The sequence below is a fragment of the Molothrus ater genome, chromosome 5 (assembly GCF_012460135.2).
Source record: "Molothrus ater isolate BHLD 08-10-18 breed brown headed cowbird chromosome 5, BPBGC_Mater_1.1, whole genome shotgun sequence".
In the NCBI taxonomy this organism is placed as follows: domain Eukaryota; kingdom Metazoa; phylum Chordata; class Aves; order Passeriformes; family Icteridae; genus Molothrus; species Molothrus ater.
The window spans coordinates 48,251,893-48,269,881 of NC_050482.2; the positions used below are offsets into that span (position 1 = coordinate 48,251,893).

Sequence of the window (17,989 nt, forward strand, 5' to 3'; positions counted from 1 at the left end):
TTTTCAGAGGTGATTAAGAAGTCTTCAGTAGATTGTTGAAAGCTGGGATAAACTTCAGCAGAAGTGCCATTACATACCACAGTATGTATTATATGTGAAATTAGAATATCTTCTTTCTATAGCTGCATATTCTCAGCCAGCAAACTCTGAACTAGACAAACCTTGATCCAATATAATAGGTTTTATGTTTTTATGTAGCTTAGCATATTAGCCACTATGTTGAATACTTGTTATTTGTTTTGCTGGATTTAGAACAGAGAACAGAATTCTTCCTGTTTTTATACTTGGGCTTTTCCTAAGCAGCCAACCATGCTGTTAAAGCATGTACATCATGCTTCAGCACTTCCCATCCAGCTAGTCCTTCCAAGGACCTTTAAGGGCTTTATCAAGTTGCTTAGCTGCTTTGCAGATTTATAATACAGAAGCAGGTAGTTTTTTGCTAGAGTGAGGAAATCCATTGCTGTGTCTTTGCTTGCAACTGGGCCTATGTTCCAGTTTAGCCTGGGATAGAGTTACATTTCTTCTTAGAGAATGGTACAGTGCTGCATTTTGAATGTAGTATGAGAATAATGTTAATAACACAGTGATGTTTTAGTTGTTGCAAAGTCAAGGACTTTCCAGTTTCCCATGCTCTGCCAGGGAGAAGCTGCATGAGAAGTTGGAACGGAGCATGGGCAGGACATCTGATCTGAATGAGCTGAAGGGTTATTTCATACTGTAGAACACCATACCCAGTACATGAACCAGGGGGAGTTGGCTGGGAGGCGTGGGCTTACTGTGCTCTGGAGAGGGCCTGGGTTGGTGGTGAACAATTGTATTCTGGGTCATTTGTTTCTCCTGAGTTTTATTCCTCTCTCTCTCTCTCTGTCCCCTTTTCATTTCTATTATTACTATTATTATTAATAGTAATATTTTATTTCAATTATCAAACCATTCTTGTCTTAACCTACAAGCTTTACTTTTTTATTTTTTAGTGGAGGGGAGGATGGAGTGAACAAGCAGCTGAGTGATACTTAGTGTTGCCAGCTGTGGTTAAACTGCAACAGTCTACAAGGCTTCTTCTTTTAATGTGTGTTATCAAGAAATAATGGATTAAAATTAAGATGTGGAATATTTTTTCTGGCTTGCATTTGTTAACTGTAGAAATCCCATTGACTGCATTAAGAAAAGCAGTAACAGGAGTTTAGGAAAAACACAGTGTCATTTATTTGTAAAGTCATTTGTAGTCATCAATTAAGCCCTTTGCTTTTTTTAATTAGATCTCTGCCTTGGAAGTTCAAGGAACATGGAGCAAACTGAGTTAATGTGCAAGTCATTTCCATTAAATGTACAAGTTTTATCTCATCTTGGATGTTGTGCACTTCAACAGGGGGCAGACAAAACAAAAACTAAAAAGCATCCAAGTAGCCCTTAGAGTGTAGGAGTCAATATTCATTCTCTAGCAGCAGATATAACACCCAAACAGCAGCTTGGGGTTTTTTTCAGCTTGATAAAAATTCTTAATTCTAATGACATGAAATGACATTATGAAGGAGGATATAAGTAGAATTTTATAGCTAGTTCTCATTCTTTTCTGCTAGGGTATTGACTGGATGGTACATTAAACAGATCAGATTTCTTTTAAGGAGGAAATAGGGCAAGAGGAACATCAGTGAAAACAAATTAATATTCCCAATAAATGCAGTGTTTCTGGTGCTTAGCATAAGTCTTACAAACTACCCAAAACCAGTGCAAGTATAATGAAAAAGAGCACCCCATTTGTTTTCAGTGGTCTTCTTTTAGGACCAACTCAGGCATATTTGATGTTGGGTGAGAGGAATGAAACATTTCTTCTTAACTTCATGCAGTATTTTTCTTTAAGGTTCTCTTAGGTCACCCTAAGTAACTTTTTCAAGTGGTAATTTTTTCCTCTTTCTGCATGAGCCACATGAGGTGAATTAGAAAATTCTAGTTTTTCTGTCACTAGGTAGTGTTCATTGCTGAGTTGTATGAGATATACAGATGTTTTACTTGTTTGGTTTTTTAAACAGAATCTTTCAGTAAAATATATGGAGGATGGTGTGCTGGGATAATAATAAAACTTTCTGCCAAAATGTGGACATAAGAATAAATACTAAAATTTAGAAACACTTGAATCATTTATGGAAATATTGTGTTTCTAATATTTTGTTACTGTGATTGATTTTTACTAAAAATGCATCCTCAGTTGTAAGTCTTCTTTGCATGTTTTGCATTTTTAAAATTTTGTTCAAAACAAATTGTGATTTTATGAACTTCAGAAATCAAATTTCAGAGAAAAGGGGCATTTTGACTTATCTCTAGTCTTGTTAATCAATGTTTCTTTGCTCTTTTTTTATAAAACTGTTTCTGTTATTGTCTGTGAAAGGCATATATTTGTCATGAAAATAATACCTGCATGTAAAAAAGGACAAATAAATATACAGGCGAGTTTCTGCTCCCAAGTGAACACGTCATAAATAACCAAATAATCTTCCAAGGTTGGAGAACTGAATGATATGGTTCAGACACAGATAAGGATCGATTGTCTCCATATGGAAATGACAGGACATCCAAGCTCACTATATCCTAGTGCTGAAAGATAAAAAATGAGAATATTTTGCTTTTCTTTGAAATGTATTTTGACATCTTATATAGTGCTTTCCAGGAATAATTACTACCTACCATATTTAAGGGAGAATAATCTGTTTTCCAGTTGAATGCTCAATTTTGTATGGTGGTATGGAGTCAAAATATTGGTCTTTTGTTACATGAAATTTCTTTATACAGAGAAGTTATTTTAATTTTTTGATGTGAATGGATTGATATTAACCAACAGTCAGGAGCAGATTACGTCAGGGATATTGGTAGCCTTAGATCTTATCTTTTGTCACCTTTCCAAACTGCACAGAGCAGCATCCTCTCTAACGATCGCTTGATGTAGTGGAATAGTACTGATTTGATATCACTTCCATTTAGGCCTTCCCAGCTGCTACCTGGGTTCATCCATGTCTGCTAGCTGGGTCTTACAAAAATTAGTCCTAGTGAGCTCACTTCAGAATCTCTAAAAAAGCTTTGAGATAGTTTTCAGTGACACAGTTTGAATGTCAGAGTAGGTGACAGCATAAAATGGTTGCAGCAGAGTTTATGATGACATAGACAGCAGCAAAGTTGTGTGATGTTCATTCCAACTGATATGTCTAACTTATTTATGGCTTTACCTCTTGTGAGCAATGGGGTAATCCACATGCATGGACATTTATTTCCATACTGTCTGATATCACTTAGTATTTTACCTGTTCCTGTATTAATTCTTTTTTATAACAATATTTTCAGTATAGCAAGTTTACTCTCTAACTCAAACTAAAATTAAAATATGTAGAATTTCTTTGTCCAGGATAACTGAAAAGCATAATTTTGAAGAAAGAAGGCTAATGGTGTAAGAATAGCAAACCCAGGCTTTGTATAAAGGGTCATTTCCTACAAATAAGAATAATTCATGGTAAAATTATACTATGTAAATTGTGTCACAGGAAAGGCCTGTGGTAAAATTGTCATTTGTCTCTGTAGAGATTGCTGTTGAACAAAGTCTTGCAAAAGTTATTGGATACTGTAGAGAGAGTTGACAAGATGAACAAATGGTTTTTCCTAACCTCCAGTATGGTCCTTTGCCTGAAAAGGCAAGCTACACTATTTTTAGAAACTCGCTGCTTTCAGAGGTGCCAGCAATCTTGGCAGTGATTTCCATTACCATGTGTTTTTAAATTCTACAAATTTGCGTTTCTCTTTTGAATTTTAGATACCATTCCAGGGAGACAGTGCATGTCCTCCTGCTTCTTTCTTCTTAGACAATTTCCTAATGTCCTAATTTACCTCAACTCAATCAAGGTTAGTATTATTATTTAGTATTGGTAGTATTGTAATGTATGGAATCACTACTTTTAGACTGTACTATGTGAGACACAATGGAAACATAAAAAGATACAGAAACAAATCAGTGAAAATAAAACACAGGAGTGATAGCAGGACATAAGTGGTCAGTACAGTAAATGGATTAAAAGGTAAAGAAGCAATTTAGAAAGTACCATGCAGCATGGTGGGCATGATGGACTCATCACACTTGTGATAATCCAATCATTATCAGGCTTTCTGGGGGCATCACAGAAGGTAAGAAATATAATTAAAGGAAAACAATGAAAAAAAAAAAGTGTATATTTATGGGATGGGCAGCATGGAGGAAAAAACCCCAAATGTTTTCTGAAGACTTATCAAGTAAGTGATGGAGATTATTGTCACTGGTTAATAATTGGGGACAACATTTTAGTGAACAAGAGTGTGTAAGATAAGACATGAAGGACTCTGAAAGGAATAACATTTACATTTTACAGAGAAAGCAGTCACTGAAGGGCTAAAATAGGGCAGTATTACCAAAGCAGTAAGTTAGGAATGTTATTTTTGTGAAAGTTATCTGAGTACCCTGCAGGCAATGTTGCATTTTTCAAAATAAGAGAAGCTTGAAGTCAACATGCAGCATACCCATAGAATGGGTATAACTTACAGATACACACTTAAAGTCAGATGTGAGGAAAGAGGGAGGCTGGAGTGTAATTATGGATTAAATTATTGCAGTCTTGTTCCAGTGGTTTGAAAGTAGAGTTGAAACAACTCTCTGTGTCGTAGTGTTATAAATGATCAAATCATGACCCAATCTTATAAGAAAATTTAGCAAAGATTTATTAATTTGTCTGCGAGACCGAAGTTCGGTCGTCGAAACCATCACAGCCAAAGAGTCAGCATCGAGCCCAGGATTGGCGTTGGGTGAACATGGATCTGACCTCCGAGTGTCAGAGTCTCCCCAGTTCACGAATGCTGCCTCGCATAAAGAGTTTTTATTCAGTTTATTCTACCCGAGGCAGAGATGACCAAATGTTCTTTGTGTCTCTTCCCATGCATCGTCGTTGATTTACATGTGCAGAGGTGGACAAAGATCCAGTCCATGTGTCTTGCTGTTGTCAGTCAACCCCGGAGAAGCCATGTATTCACATGTATCAGGGTGGCGCCATTGGTTATCTCGACAGATGCAGTCGACAGGGTGATAATTGTTTTCAGGTGGGCCTGGCAACCCGGGGAAGCCGACGATTATTGACCTGGAAGCTTCTATTCTTACGTTAAAGCGTCTGTGTTTATCTTAACACGCGTCCGGGAACTAGATGTAATAAGACAACTGCTCCCAGCCAGGATGGTCAAAAGACATAGTTTAGATTTTACAATATTTTATACATTAATAGCATGAATTATCTCTACCATATACTACAATCCTTCCCCATTTATATCACCAATTTAATTCATGCTCCCAAATTGCTAAATTTCTTTCATTTCTACTTCTACCCACCACCATTAAGGGTCTTTCACAAACAGTAACCTTTTACACTATCCTGTATTCTCCTTGTGGAACACCCTGATATCCCATATTATTCACATTCGTTTCTGCTCGTTTCTCGAACTTTGCCAATACTTCGGCAGCATTGCTGGCATACTTTCTTTCTCCCAGTCTCATGATTTTAGATGTGTTGTCTCCGGAAGCCCCCTCCAGATCCATGGAAACTATTGCTATCTGCATTCCCTAGACCACAGAATGGATCAGTCTAATAAAACACAGAATTAGACAAGGCAGGAATAGGATTCCGGCTGCTGAACAGAGCACAAAAAACATCATTTTGTTCCACCAGGCCCCATCAAAAAGTTTGTCCCACCATGAAGATTGTAAAATCGAGTTCCACTTCTGAACAGGGACATGGGCCACCTTTTTGATTTCAGTCGCCAAACCTCTTATGGTTTCCCCATAATCATCGATTTCAATACAACATTCTGATTCATTGAATTTTCCACACACTCCCCCTTCCTCGGCCAGCAAATAGTCTAAAGCTATTCGATTCTGGTACACAAAGGCCCGTACCTGGGTGTTCTGCCAACTCAGTAAATCCAGGGCCTCAGAGGTGTGATTTGATACAATTTCCACCACTGCCTGCAGCTGAATCAGTCTGTTCAGTAGGTAAATCAGAGTCCTATACCCGTAGCTTCCATCCTGAGCCCACGTGGCCAGCCCATAATAATCAATTATTAGTGCCGCTGGCCACTCTTCCTCCCCCCAGGTTTGCTTACCACTTATCACAGGTATCATCTTTTTCAGGCTTCTCCTCTCCCTTCTCAGGGTCTCGTACAATGGAGCCCCTAATAGGTTACTTTTTGTTCTCGGGAGAGTAAAGAACACTGGCCGGATCATGCCTAAAGTGCATGATCCCTTCCACCTTGGGGGAACTCACTGTATGCCTTCTTTCCACAAATCAAATAAATTCCATCCAGGGCTTTCCATCTGATGTTTATTCTCCCTGGGTCTCCCCAGTATTCTCTCATGCCCTCCAAGGATTGGAAAGGATTTACTCCTGGATTTTTGACCCAACACAGTACCATTCTTTTGTTCCATTCACAATTTGTCTCATTCTTCCAGCTCCAGTACCCCGAAGGGGGTTCTGGCTGCCAGACCTTGCTTTTTGTGTTTGAGTTCACCATCAGGGTAGACACACATGAAGTGTATCCCACCATTTCAGTGTACTCCTTTCCTTCTCGACTGATGCAGATGGTTCCAATCACCCTCTGGTCCAAAATCCATCCCTCAGGTCTCTGTGCCAATTTTGAGACCCTCAGATTGTCCCATTTCAAAAGCTGTTCTGGAGCTGAACCTTCCCCTTTTCAAGGCCATTTTTCTGCTGACTTCAGCCCCCCACAAATCCAACAATTTGACAATCCTAATTCAGTTGCAATCTCTTGCATCAAGTCAATGAACAGGTTCCTGTCTGGGGAAGGTAGTTCCCCATCAGCATATTGTTTCTCCAGCATTTTTTACTGTTCTCCCAGTGTTTTCAATCTTTCCTGTTCAACTCTTTTTCTCCTCAATTCTGACTCCCTTCATCTCAGCTCCTGAGTTATCTCTCTCATTCTCCCCTCAGGATCCTCATCATTTTTGTTTCTCGTGAAACAGACAACCCGGTCATATTGCAGACACACCCTGTCATCATTTGCCTGTGCCAAATCCAATATGAGTGGGTCTCTGTTCAAGGTAAATTTGCTGTCAAACTTAGCATTTCTCACCATCCAGTACATTTTCCCGTTCATCATGCATATCCCCAGTCTCGCATTGTCATAACACAGTGGATTCACCTGGTGGTACGCGACAAAGATCGATTCTGTCTTTCCCCCAACCCACATGGTCCGGTTACATTGGTTACAAATGGGGATTGACATTGTTTCTACACTTTGTTTCCGTATTTGATGTTCCTGCTCATCTGACTGCCCGTTCCTTAGCCCTGCCTTGGGATTGATACACCAAATCCCTGTTTCCAATTCACACAATTTGACCTTCATGCCATTCTTCCAACAGTACCTGTCAGGTTCCCTGAGACATTCTTTTGGGGCTTGGTATGCTGAGTGTCCCCCGTCCCCTGCAACTGGGACCACCTGAGTGCACTTTCCGCACTCATCTGCGGAGCTCTTGTTTCCGCCTCTCATTGGGACCTCAGTGCACAGACTCTGCATCCCGCACACAGCTAGGCTCAGGCCAATCAGGATTCCCACCAGGCGTACTCCTCTTCCTTTGCCTCCACCCTCTGGCGTGCCACCAGACCTAGCCGCATACCTCCTCTTAAAGGCGCCCCACTGTAACACTCTGATGGCATCGGAACTGCACGGGACCCTGATGGATTTCCAGCACTCCACATCCAGAATCTCTGCTTTTGATCTAAGCTTTCCACGCACCCCGTTTTGAAAAATGTGAAACACCTCCTGTGAATCCAATTCAATGATACCTAAATTGGTGGCTAAGGTTAGGATAGGGTCAGTCAGCTCAAGCTCTTCCTTCAGACACTGAGTGCACAGCCCCTTCAGCCTCTGTCCCCTTCTGCAGTGAATAACAAAAACTCCTTGACAATATTCACACTTAAAGTGTACAAACAGATAGCATACACAATCTGACAGTATACAACCTATCCACTCGCCATTGGTCATTTACAAGGATGTTGGAGTCTGAGTTTCAAGTCCCCTGGGGAAGAAGTGACCCTCCACTGGGGCGCTTCCTCCTGATGTTTGACTTTTCTTCACCCTGGACGCGTGTGTCCAGCCTTTCTCTGCCGTCTGAATGGCTGTGTCTGTTGTCAGGAGAACAAGAAAGGGACTTCCCTTTGAGGAGAGAGGGGCACCTCCTTCCACACTTTCACCAGCACTCTGTCACTCGGTTGGATTTTGTGGATAGCAAATCCCAGAAGAGCACTCTGGGCCACTATCCCTTGTTTTCTGAGTTCTGCAAATTTTTGATTGCAACCAGATATCCTCAAACCTGGGGTGTTCCACCGGCATTCTATGTCTATATGGCATTCCATATAACATTTCAAATGGCGAGAGCCCCATCTCCGAATGAAGCATTGTCCGGATATTAAGCAGTGCCAAAGGCAGGCATTTCAACCAGGACATCCGAGTTTCTAAAATCAATTTAGATTACTGCGCCTTCAAGGTCTGATTCATCCTTTCCACTTGTCCTGAACTCTGGGGATGTCACGGAGTGTGGTATTCCCACCAAATGCCTAGCGCATCAGCCATCTGCTTAATAACCTTTGATGTGAAATGTGTCCCTTGATCCGAATCAATGCAATTCACCACCCCATATCGGGGTATAATTTCTTCCAACAATTTTCTGGACACTGTCTGAGCCATTGCCCGTAGGCTAGAAAAAGCCTCCACCCAATGAGTCAATTTGTCCACAATCACAAGCACGAATTTGAACCTCCCCACTTTTGGCAACTCTGTGAAATCAACTTGAATTCTTTCAAATGGTCAGTATGCAACGGGGCAGCTCCCCAGGGCAGCCTGTTTTGCCCTTGATTTGTTAACTTTCTGACAAATCAGGCACCCTTGTAACTCTTGTTTGGCCAATTCATAAATTCCCTTGTACCCGAAAAATTTCAAAAATTGTTCTGCCAGGGCCTATGCCCCACAATGTGTTCGCTGGTGCAATTTCCACAAAATCCTTCTGGTAAAACCTTTGGAAATTAATTCTCTCCTGTCAGGTAGTCTCCACTTACCTTATTTCAATTCTCCCCTGATCTTCTCATAACATTTGATCTCCTTTTGGGAGGGCTGAGGAGGATCATCGGGGACCTCAGCCCCTTCGATCTCCAGGGTACTCACCGTCATCAACGCCGCGGTTTTGGCTTCCTGGTCTGCCAAATTGTTTCCCCTGGTCCGGAACTGAAATCCTGCTTGGTGTCCCTTTACATGGACCACCGCAATTTCCTCCGGCCCCCTTGAAGCTTCTAAGATTTGCCAGATTAATTCTCTGTGCATCAGTCCCTTTCCCCTCATGTTGATCAGCCCCCTTTCCTCCCAAATTTTCCCAAACATGTGAACCACCCCAAAGGCATACCTAGAATCTGTAAAAATTGTTCCCTTTTTCCCTTTCAGTCCCTTCAGTGCCCTCAGAACTGTGTACAGTTTGCATGCCTGTGCTGACCAACTCGCACTCAGAGGACCTGCTTCAATCACCTTTCCCGTTCTCCCATCCATTACTGCGTATCCTGATTTCCTTTTTCCCTCAACTACTCTGCTTAATCCATCCACAAACCACTTTTCTCCCACATACAATTCTTCCTCTTCTAAATCCTCCCTGATCTTTGTTTGCAATTCAACCACCTCCATGCAATCACGAACCAGTTCCTCTGAAGCCTCCCCAAACAAAAATTGTGCATGGTTCTGCGCAGTTGTTGTTCTCAATTCCAAGTCTGCGAGTGAATCAAAATGGCCTCATACTTTAACAACCTTGCATCAGTGAGCCATTTGTCTGCCTTCTGCTGTAGTATGCCCTGCACGTTGTGCGGTGCAAATACTACCAACGGTGCGCCGAAGGTTACCTTCTTTGCCTCCTCCACCAGCAATGCTACAGCCACAATCACCTGCAAGCACATGAGCCAACCCCTGCTGACCGGGTCCAAAAGCCAGGACAAGTAACCCACAGGTTTCCTGACCCCCGCCCAGTCCTGCGTCAACACCCCGTGTGCCGTGTGACTGCTCACATCCACAAACAACTGAAAGGGTTTCCTCACGTCAGGGAGGCTCAGCACTGGTGCTGCCGTGAGTGCTTCCTTGACTCCCCTGAATTCCTCTTCGTCCGCCTTTGTCCATTTGATCCGGTCTGTGGTGAGTTTCTCATATAGAAACTTCACCTTTTCACTGTACCCTTCAATCCACTGCCAGCAATACCCCAACAACCCCAAAAGCTGTCTGACCTCCCTTTTTGTCCACGGGGGTGGTAAGGTGATAATCCTTGCCACCCTCTCTGGATCCAGTTTCTTTTTGCCCTTGGTTAACCAGTGTCCCAAGTACCTGACCTCAGGCTCTGTGAATTGCAACTTCAACTTTGACACTTTCAACCCCTTTTCCCCCAGAAAGTTCAAAAGTTCGATTGTGTTCACCCTTATGACCTCCTCCCTCGGACCTGCAACCAACAAATCGTCTACATATTGTAGCAGTTTTGTTCCCTCTGTTGGTACAAAATGACTTAAAACCTGCTCAAGTGCCTGCCCGAATAGATTCAGAGTCCACGAAGTCCTGAGGCAACAAAGTCCACCTAAGCTGCTGCTTTCTGTTCGTCTCTGGATCTTCCCACTGAAATGCAAAGTAATCTCTGCTGTCCTCGGCTAGAGGAGAAGTCCAGAAAGCATCCTTCAAGTCAATCACACTGTACCATGTTTCCTCAGGAGAAATATTATTTTAAAAAGTGTAAGGATTTGAGACCTTGGGGAACAAAGTCTTAGTTCTCTGATTCACCGCCCTTAAATCTTGCACCAGCCTGAAGCTGCCATCTGATTTTCTCACTGCCAGAATTGGGGTGTTGTGCCGAGACATGCACGGCTCCAACATTCCTTTCTTTATTAATTTGTCAATCACTGGCTTCAAACCCCTCCTCTCTACCATGGAGATGGGATATTGTTTGACCCGTATCGGGTCGTCTGGTCTCTCAATGTCAACACGAGATACCACACCCTCGGGTCTATCTTTTCTTCGCCTTGGACGGTGAGTTTGTACATCCTCACCTTGAGCCAGGATTTTTCCACTGCCAACCCAATCTCTAGAGCAACCATCATGTCCCGCCCCAGCAAATTGAAATCAGCATCCCATATTAGCAATATATTTCCTTTGCACTTTTTATTTTCCGTTTCTATTTCTACATCTTTTATGATTGGAACCTCGAAAGGTTCCCCCTTTGCCCCGATTACCATCATGGAATCGTCGCTCAGAGAGCACCCCTTCGGCAGCTGTTGCACCACTGTCCGTTCCGCCCCCGAGTCTTTCATAAACCACATCTCTTCCCTCTGGTGTCCAACTTTTAATTTTATCAAGGGCTCCCTCGGTGTTCCGGACCCCAAACTGAAAATCTCCTGACACCCCTAATCTTCTTGAAACATCGCCTGGTCCTTGGCTTTGTTGGGACAATTCCTTCGGATATGTCCCTTCTGTTTGCAGTAATAGCACTCAAAATCCCGCCTTTGATCGTTTGACCTTTTTCCCTGTAAGGACCCTGTTTCATTGCCAGCGCCTTTTTCACTGCGTCCTTACCTTGCTCCTGCTTTTGTGCTTCCCTTACTGCAGCCACCAATACCTTGGCTTGAATCTTTTGTTTCTCCTCATCCCATCTCATGTAGACTTTCTGGGCTTCCCGAAGCAGCTCCTGCAATCCCTGTACCTGCCACCCATCTATCTTTTCTAACTTTTTCCGAATGTCTTCCCAAGATTTCGCCACAAATTGCATTTTCAACAAAACCATCCCCACCAGAGAGTCAGGGTCCGTCCCCGAATACATTCTCAGACCCTTGCAGAGTCTCTCCAGCCATTCCGTGGGGGTCTCATCTTTCCCTTGGCACTCTCGGAGTACCTTGCTCATGTTCTGTCCCTTGGGTACCGCCTCCCAGATATCCTGAATTATCATATTTCTCAGATTTATCATTTTCTGCCTCCCCTCCTCCGTCTGGGCTTCCCAAGACAGTTTCTGACCTGGCCATCTCTCCTCCCCAACTCCCCCGTTAGGGTTCCTCTTTTCCCAATCTTTGATCAGGCTTGCCTGATCATGTCTCTTTCCTCATTGTTAAACAGCGATCTTAGAATTGCTTGGAGATCCTCATAGGTGTATATGCTAGTTCCCAGAAACTCATCCAACCTTTCTGCCACCCCCAAAGGATCATCCATTAATTTTCCCATCTCTTTCCTGAATGCCCTAACGTCATTCGTGTCGATCGGAGCATGTACAAAACCAATCACTCCCGGAGCCGTCGGCACTTCCCGTAAAGGGAAGATGCAGGCCTTCTCTTCCTCATGCCCACTGTCTCCCATGGTTGCCCTCCTTGTTCGCCGCCTTGTCCGATGGGCCAGGGGAGAGATGTCTCCAGAGACGGTTACCTGCTTCTTGTCAGGTTTGGGAGAGGTCTGCGGCAGCAGCTGCTCACATGGGAGCGGGTTTGCCGCCGCCGCTTGTCCATGTGGAAAGGAGAGCGTCGCAGCCTGCTCCGGTGGGAGCGGCGGCGCCGTGCCCTGACTCAGCAGGACCACTGCCTCGAGAGGCATCGCAGGCACCAGTTGTGCCTGCACAGGTTCGGGTTGTTGCGGAGGAACAAGGTAAGGGGGTGGAAGATTTTCCAAAGGTTCCCACTCCTTTCCCCTGTTTGCTGCGCGTCGGAGGGCTCATATCGGGTATAAACTCGTACAAGCATACCTCCACATCTCGGCATACTCAATTTCCTCAAAATCCTGTGGGCAGCGTTTAAACACGTGATCGTACAAGGACTCGCAAGTCCAAGCTTCAAAAGTGCCAAAAATCGGCCACACCACATATTTTCCGATCTCCTACCCTCCCCATTTTTCTATGCAAAAATGGATCATTTTCTCCTTGGATCTCCCCACTCTCCTTGGACTTTTGTCCCAATGTTCTAACATCCACCCCAACGGATTATCTCTTGGGATTTCTGGCAGAACTTTTCTGGGACCCTGGGGAGGTTTTTCCTGGGATTTTCTCTGAAACCCGCTCTTTCCCAACGCCATTTTTCCAAAGATTGCTGCAATTTTTCTTACCTTGTCTCCTCCGGCTGGGATATTCACCACAAGTCCCATTTCTTTGTCCAATGCTGTCTTTGCGGGTTTGCGAAAAGCCACCAGTCTCACTCAGTCAAGCAGAGAACTGTTCTGCTGACTTTTTGACTGATTCTTACCTGTTTCCTCTGGATGAGAAGGAAGACGGGTTCCTAGAATTTCTAGGATCCTCTCTTCTCCCTCCTGACCCCAACTGTGACTGATTTTCCCCCTCGAACTCCCTCCGAGCCTCAGGTCCCGCATGTGTTAAGCAAAAACGTTCTGCTTCCCCCCCAACCAACCACGTCCCTCGCGGGATAGTGGAACTGCGATGGTGGGGTCGGCACACGCCTCGTGACAGAGTCACATCTCACATACACATTCGGTCACACCCCACTCAACCACGTGATACTCACGATTCGTTTTCCCACGTGGATTTCTTCATGCACATCGATTTTTCCAAGTAAAAAAAACCCTCGGGCTCGGGGATCCCTCTGGATCATTCCGAGTTTTCCGAGAATTGGGCCCATTTTATCCCTCTTTGGCTGTGGCTCCGGTTTCAGTTCTTGTCAATTTGGCAATTTGATTGGTCTCACGGACTCCAATCCTGCTCAGACCGCTGTAATCAGCGGGGCGCCCTCCGGGTGGGAAAGGGGTCCCAAACCCCAATATCAAATCACGACAGGTTGTCACCAGATTGTTATAAATGATCAAATTGTGATACACCACCACCACCACTCCAAATTGGAGTATGTGTGTAATTGAAGAAAAGGAAATTAACAGTAAGAATTGCTTTGCCTTACTTGAGCCATCTAAAAGCTGGATTTCTAGTTAGAACCAGTCATCTGGTCTCAGTTTATTGCCAATGGGTATAGATGGTAATTTCCAGAGAATTAATTCTGTGTATTTCTTACATTTATTATGCAATTAACTACTCCACAGATAAGTTCAGCTCATTCCATTTCCTTGAAAAGGTTCTTAAACAACTAGTTCTAAACCGAAAAGGTCAAAGTTAAATGTGATTACAAACCACCTCCAAGGTATATGGGACAAAAATTTACTGCCTACTACAACTTTTCCTTCTTGTTCCTTTTGAAGTAATTGATCATTTTCATAATTTTGCAGCTGAGACTAGACATGCTTAGATTTACTTCAGTCATTTCTCTTCTTTATATGTCACAGGAATACAAAAATTATTTCTGTACCATGTTATAGGCAAGGTGTACGTGGATTTACTTTTGTGTTTCTTTCACAGGAATAAACTTCAGTTGAATCTCTGCAGCTCTTAAAATAGAGCTGCCCTCTCTGAGGATTATTTGCTTGGTATTCTCTCAAGAAATACCACTTTCATCCATGACAAATTAACACTGCTTTAGGCATCAGAAAGCCTCAGAGGACATAAATGTATTGCCAGCTGCCCCAAGGGTGACATTATAACACTGTCAGGGATTAACTGAGTAAAAAACAACCTGATTCAGGCTCTGCTGAGTTGTGGCCACAATGGGAATTCTTAATTTTTAAGCTGGGTATCTGAGTACGTTATTGAAGTGGATGTCACTCAGAGCACAGTGGGTTTTATGAAAACATTGAAGATCTTTAAAAAGACCACAAAAGAGTAAAGTCCAGTACATACAATATGGTTAAAAAATTTAAAAAATTTAAAAAAAAATAGCTGCTGTGTATGTATTATCAGCAGCACTTGTTAATTTCTCCTGGTTTTGGTTTTGCAGTAGGTCTGGTCTCTAACACTTATATGGCCAGGACAGAATGACACGTTTTTTAAGTTTGGTTTTTGAAAAAGGTTCTTCTCCATTTTAATTAAAAAATACAATGGGGTCTACTTGAACAGAAGAAGGCATTCATGCAGTAAAAGTAGCATCTGGCTCACCAGCTTTGCTTAACCTGGGACTTGTGCTAATTCACATGAAACTACTGGTGGGAAAGAATGCAGTAAAGTGTCATAATCCTCATATGGTGAAACCCATAGTTAGTTCACCATAAGGCACTGAAATATTTTCACAAACTGAGCTTAAGGTTCACCCCAATTGGTTCATCCTCATGCTGTCACACAGCTTGCTGTATTTGCTGGCTTGTGCATGCTACCGTAGACTGTTTGGGTGAAACCTGGACATCTGGCAAATAGTGGCAATCCCTCACCTTTCCTTTCAAGGCACTAGCTTGATGTGTGTGGGTGAACTAAATCAGTACCCTTTGTAGACTGCCTGTGACAGTGAAAGGAAGATGTTCTCTGTATCCCTACATCACGAAAGAAGATACTACTGGGAAAGGGATTTGTGCCTTGCTTCATTTACCTTTTGTACAGTTCCAACTATGCTTTTTACTTCCTTCTCACTCTGAAGAGGTGGAAAAACCCAAATTTTAGATCTACCTACACAAGTTCCATTTCCTTTATAAATATTGTAGAAGGAAAAACATTTCTCTTCCCTACACCTTGCTGTTATGCACACAGAGATGCTTCCTTGCAGTAACCATATTGGATAAACCACCTGTTTCTCCATGCTCTCTCATAAACACTGCACTGCTGCTGGGCAGGGATCCTCAATCCCATTCATGCTTGCATCTGGTATTGTGTTCTCTCTTATCTCTGCCACCTCTACTGGTCCAGCAGTGTGGGACAGTGCTGAATGTAGAACACAGCTGACTTTTGGTCATCTGAGTTATACTTCAGACTGACTGTGATCAGGTCAACCCCAAATACCAGCCTAACCTGTACCTTGAGTTACATTTCCTGCTTTGACCCATGAAGCTTTTCAGAGAAGATACAGCTAGTTGAATATGATGTGCCCTAAACCAGATGTTTCATATCTAGTGTTATGGGAGGGAAAAACTCAGTGTTGCACTTCAACTAGAGAGAAGGGTATCTTTAAGCAAGGCTTGCTTAAAGAAGTGCTGTTACCTGGTTTGCTGCCTGGTACAGCCCAATACTGTGGCTTCACCTCCAACATGAGATCCATTTTGTCAGATTAGCATCCATCACATAACCAGATGCACAGGATCTCTTGATAAACCTTGACAAGTCTTGGAAGAACAAACTATTTTGTTTTTCTTAAACTGCCTTTAAGACTCAAGGAAGTCACTTGCCTATTTACCCACCCTAGTGGTGAATAAGTGCTTGGGAAGTGAAAGAGGCCATGGCAGCACAGCATGTCTTCACATGCCCCAGGTGAAAATTATACCTACAAAAGCTGCCACTGCAATTTTAAGCTTGGAACATTTTCCTGATCTCTCATAGTTAATATTGTGGAATGTGTCAGCAGTGTTTGTAGTCATGACTGTAGGATGGAAAAGCTAGTCCATAATTTTTCTGCCCACTGTTTAAAAATACCATATGTTCCTAATGTGGGATTTTCTTTTCCTTCCCATTGTCTTCTTTATATGGTCTGACTGAGGCGGTGGGATGTATTTTTAATGTTGTTTTATCATGGGAGGAGGTGTTTTTTGTTGTATTTATTTGGGGTTTGTCCATATTTTTCAGAGTTACTTCTACAACAATGACACTTTTAACTTCAACTACGCCCAAGCCAAAGCTGCAATGGGCAATTTTAGTGAAGCTGAAGAGGTATGTATTTGTTTTATTTGAAAAAAAAGCAATGGAAACATTTCCCCCATATTCCCCTTTTTCCTTCCTTTTCTTCACCCAGATCTTCATGTTGGTTGAAAATAAGCAGGTTCTGTGGAACATCTTCTTCCCCTTCTCAGGGGAACTGAAACTCTCAGTGAGCACTATTCAGAAAAGATTATCTTGCTAATCTTGTAATGTGAGGTATACAGGGAGTCATGCTGCTTGTGGTGCATCACAAGAGTGCTTGCAGCTACCTCTAATTGATCAAAGAATGGCCTCTTAATCAGATTTTCTATGCTTTGTCTGAGATCCCAGGCACTCTTTCTGTTCAGACTGAGTAGGGCATGCTAAGTAAAAGACACTGAATGGTTAAGAGCTTCTAGGTGTCCCTAGAAATTTGTGGGTTTTTTTTAAAAAAATCTTCCTCTGGGATATGTGGGAGGAAAAGAGGAAGTGCTCCAGTATCTTATTCAGCAGCATTCATATGCAGCTGGAAGAGATTAACTTCTATACCCAGTACTTTTTTATGTCTGTGTGCAGCAGAAACTTAATTACAACTAAAATATGCAAAAGCAAATAGCTATTATGAAGGTGGAAACAACATTTTCCACAAGACCAAAAAAGAAGACAAGCCACAAAAAAAATCCTACAGCACATAGTCTAAAGTGAATCCTATAGGTTTGGTTGGTTTGGGGTTTATGTTTGGTTTTGTTTTTCCAGTCTTTCTAACTTTTTAACTATCCAGGTTTGTCAATAATAGAGCCCCCCTGGCTTTATAACTTGTCTCTCCCCCCCATACCTACCTTCCCATCCAGCACCCTCACCCCTTCATTTCTGTGACCCAAAATTGCATCTCCCTTTAAGAAAAGCATCCAAGACTGTAAGGAAGATGAATATCTATTTGAATTCAACAAGCTTTCAATTCACTTAGCATCATGAAAATCTTTCAAAACTATGCTAGCAGGCTATGCTCATTCCTGAAACTCCATAAAAATGATAATGCTCTAAGTTTTAGCAGCAACTACACAACAAAGAAACACAAAGTTATAAACTCCTGTTAATCTACATTTTTCCTCTTATGTTTTTTAGAAGCTGTTCTATAGAAACTTGTGTTATATAGGTGATGCATTTAAATACCAGAATTATATAATTACATTGATTCATCTGGCCTCATGTCTGATCTTGGGTCATGATGACAGTTCCATATAAAGCTCAGCCTTCCCCTGTGTCTCATAAACTTGTAAA

The 17,989-nt window shown here is 42.5% G+C and overlaps 1 protein-coding gene across 9 annotated transcripts in view; it reads left to right on the forward strand.

Annotated features, from left to right (window-relative positions):
• The window catches only part of IFT56 (intraflagellar transport 56), a 64,762-nt gene that overhangs the window by 29,363 nt on the left and 17,410 nt on the right, over positions 1 to 17,989 (forward strand). For 6 of the 9 annotated variants that reach the window (XM_036400747.2, XM_036400748.2, XM_036400746.2 and 3 more), the window contains exons 13-14: positions 3,797 to 3,885; positions 16,658 to 16,741. In XM_036400747.2, coding sequence (XP_036256640.1) covers positions 3,797 to 3,885; positions 16,658 to 16,741 — 173 coding nt within the window. Of the gene's footprint in view, positions 1 to 639; positions 931 to 974; positions 1,112 to 3,796; positions 3,886 to 16,657; positions 16,742 to 17,989 lie in introns of those variants that run through there. The other 3 variants (XR_004981810.2, XM_036400750.2, XM_036400749.2) reach the window with 3 other exon arrangements.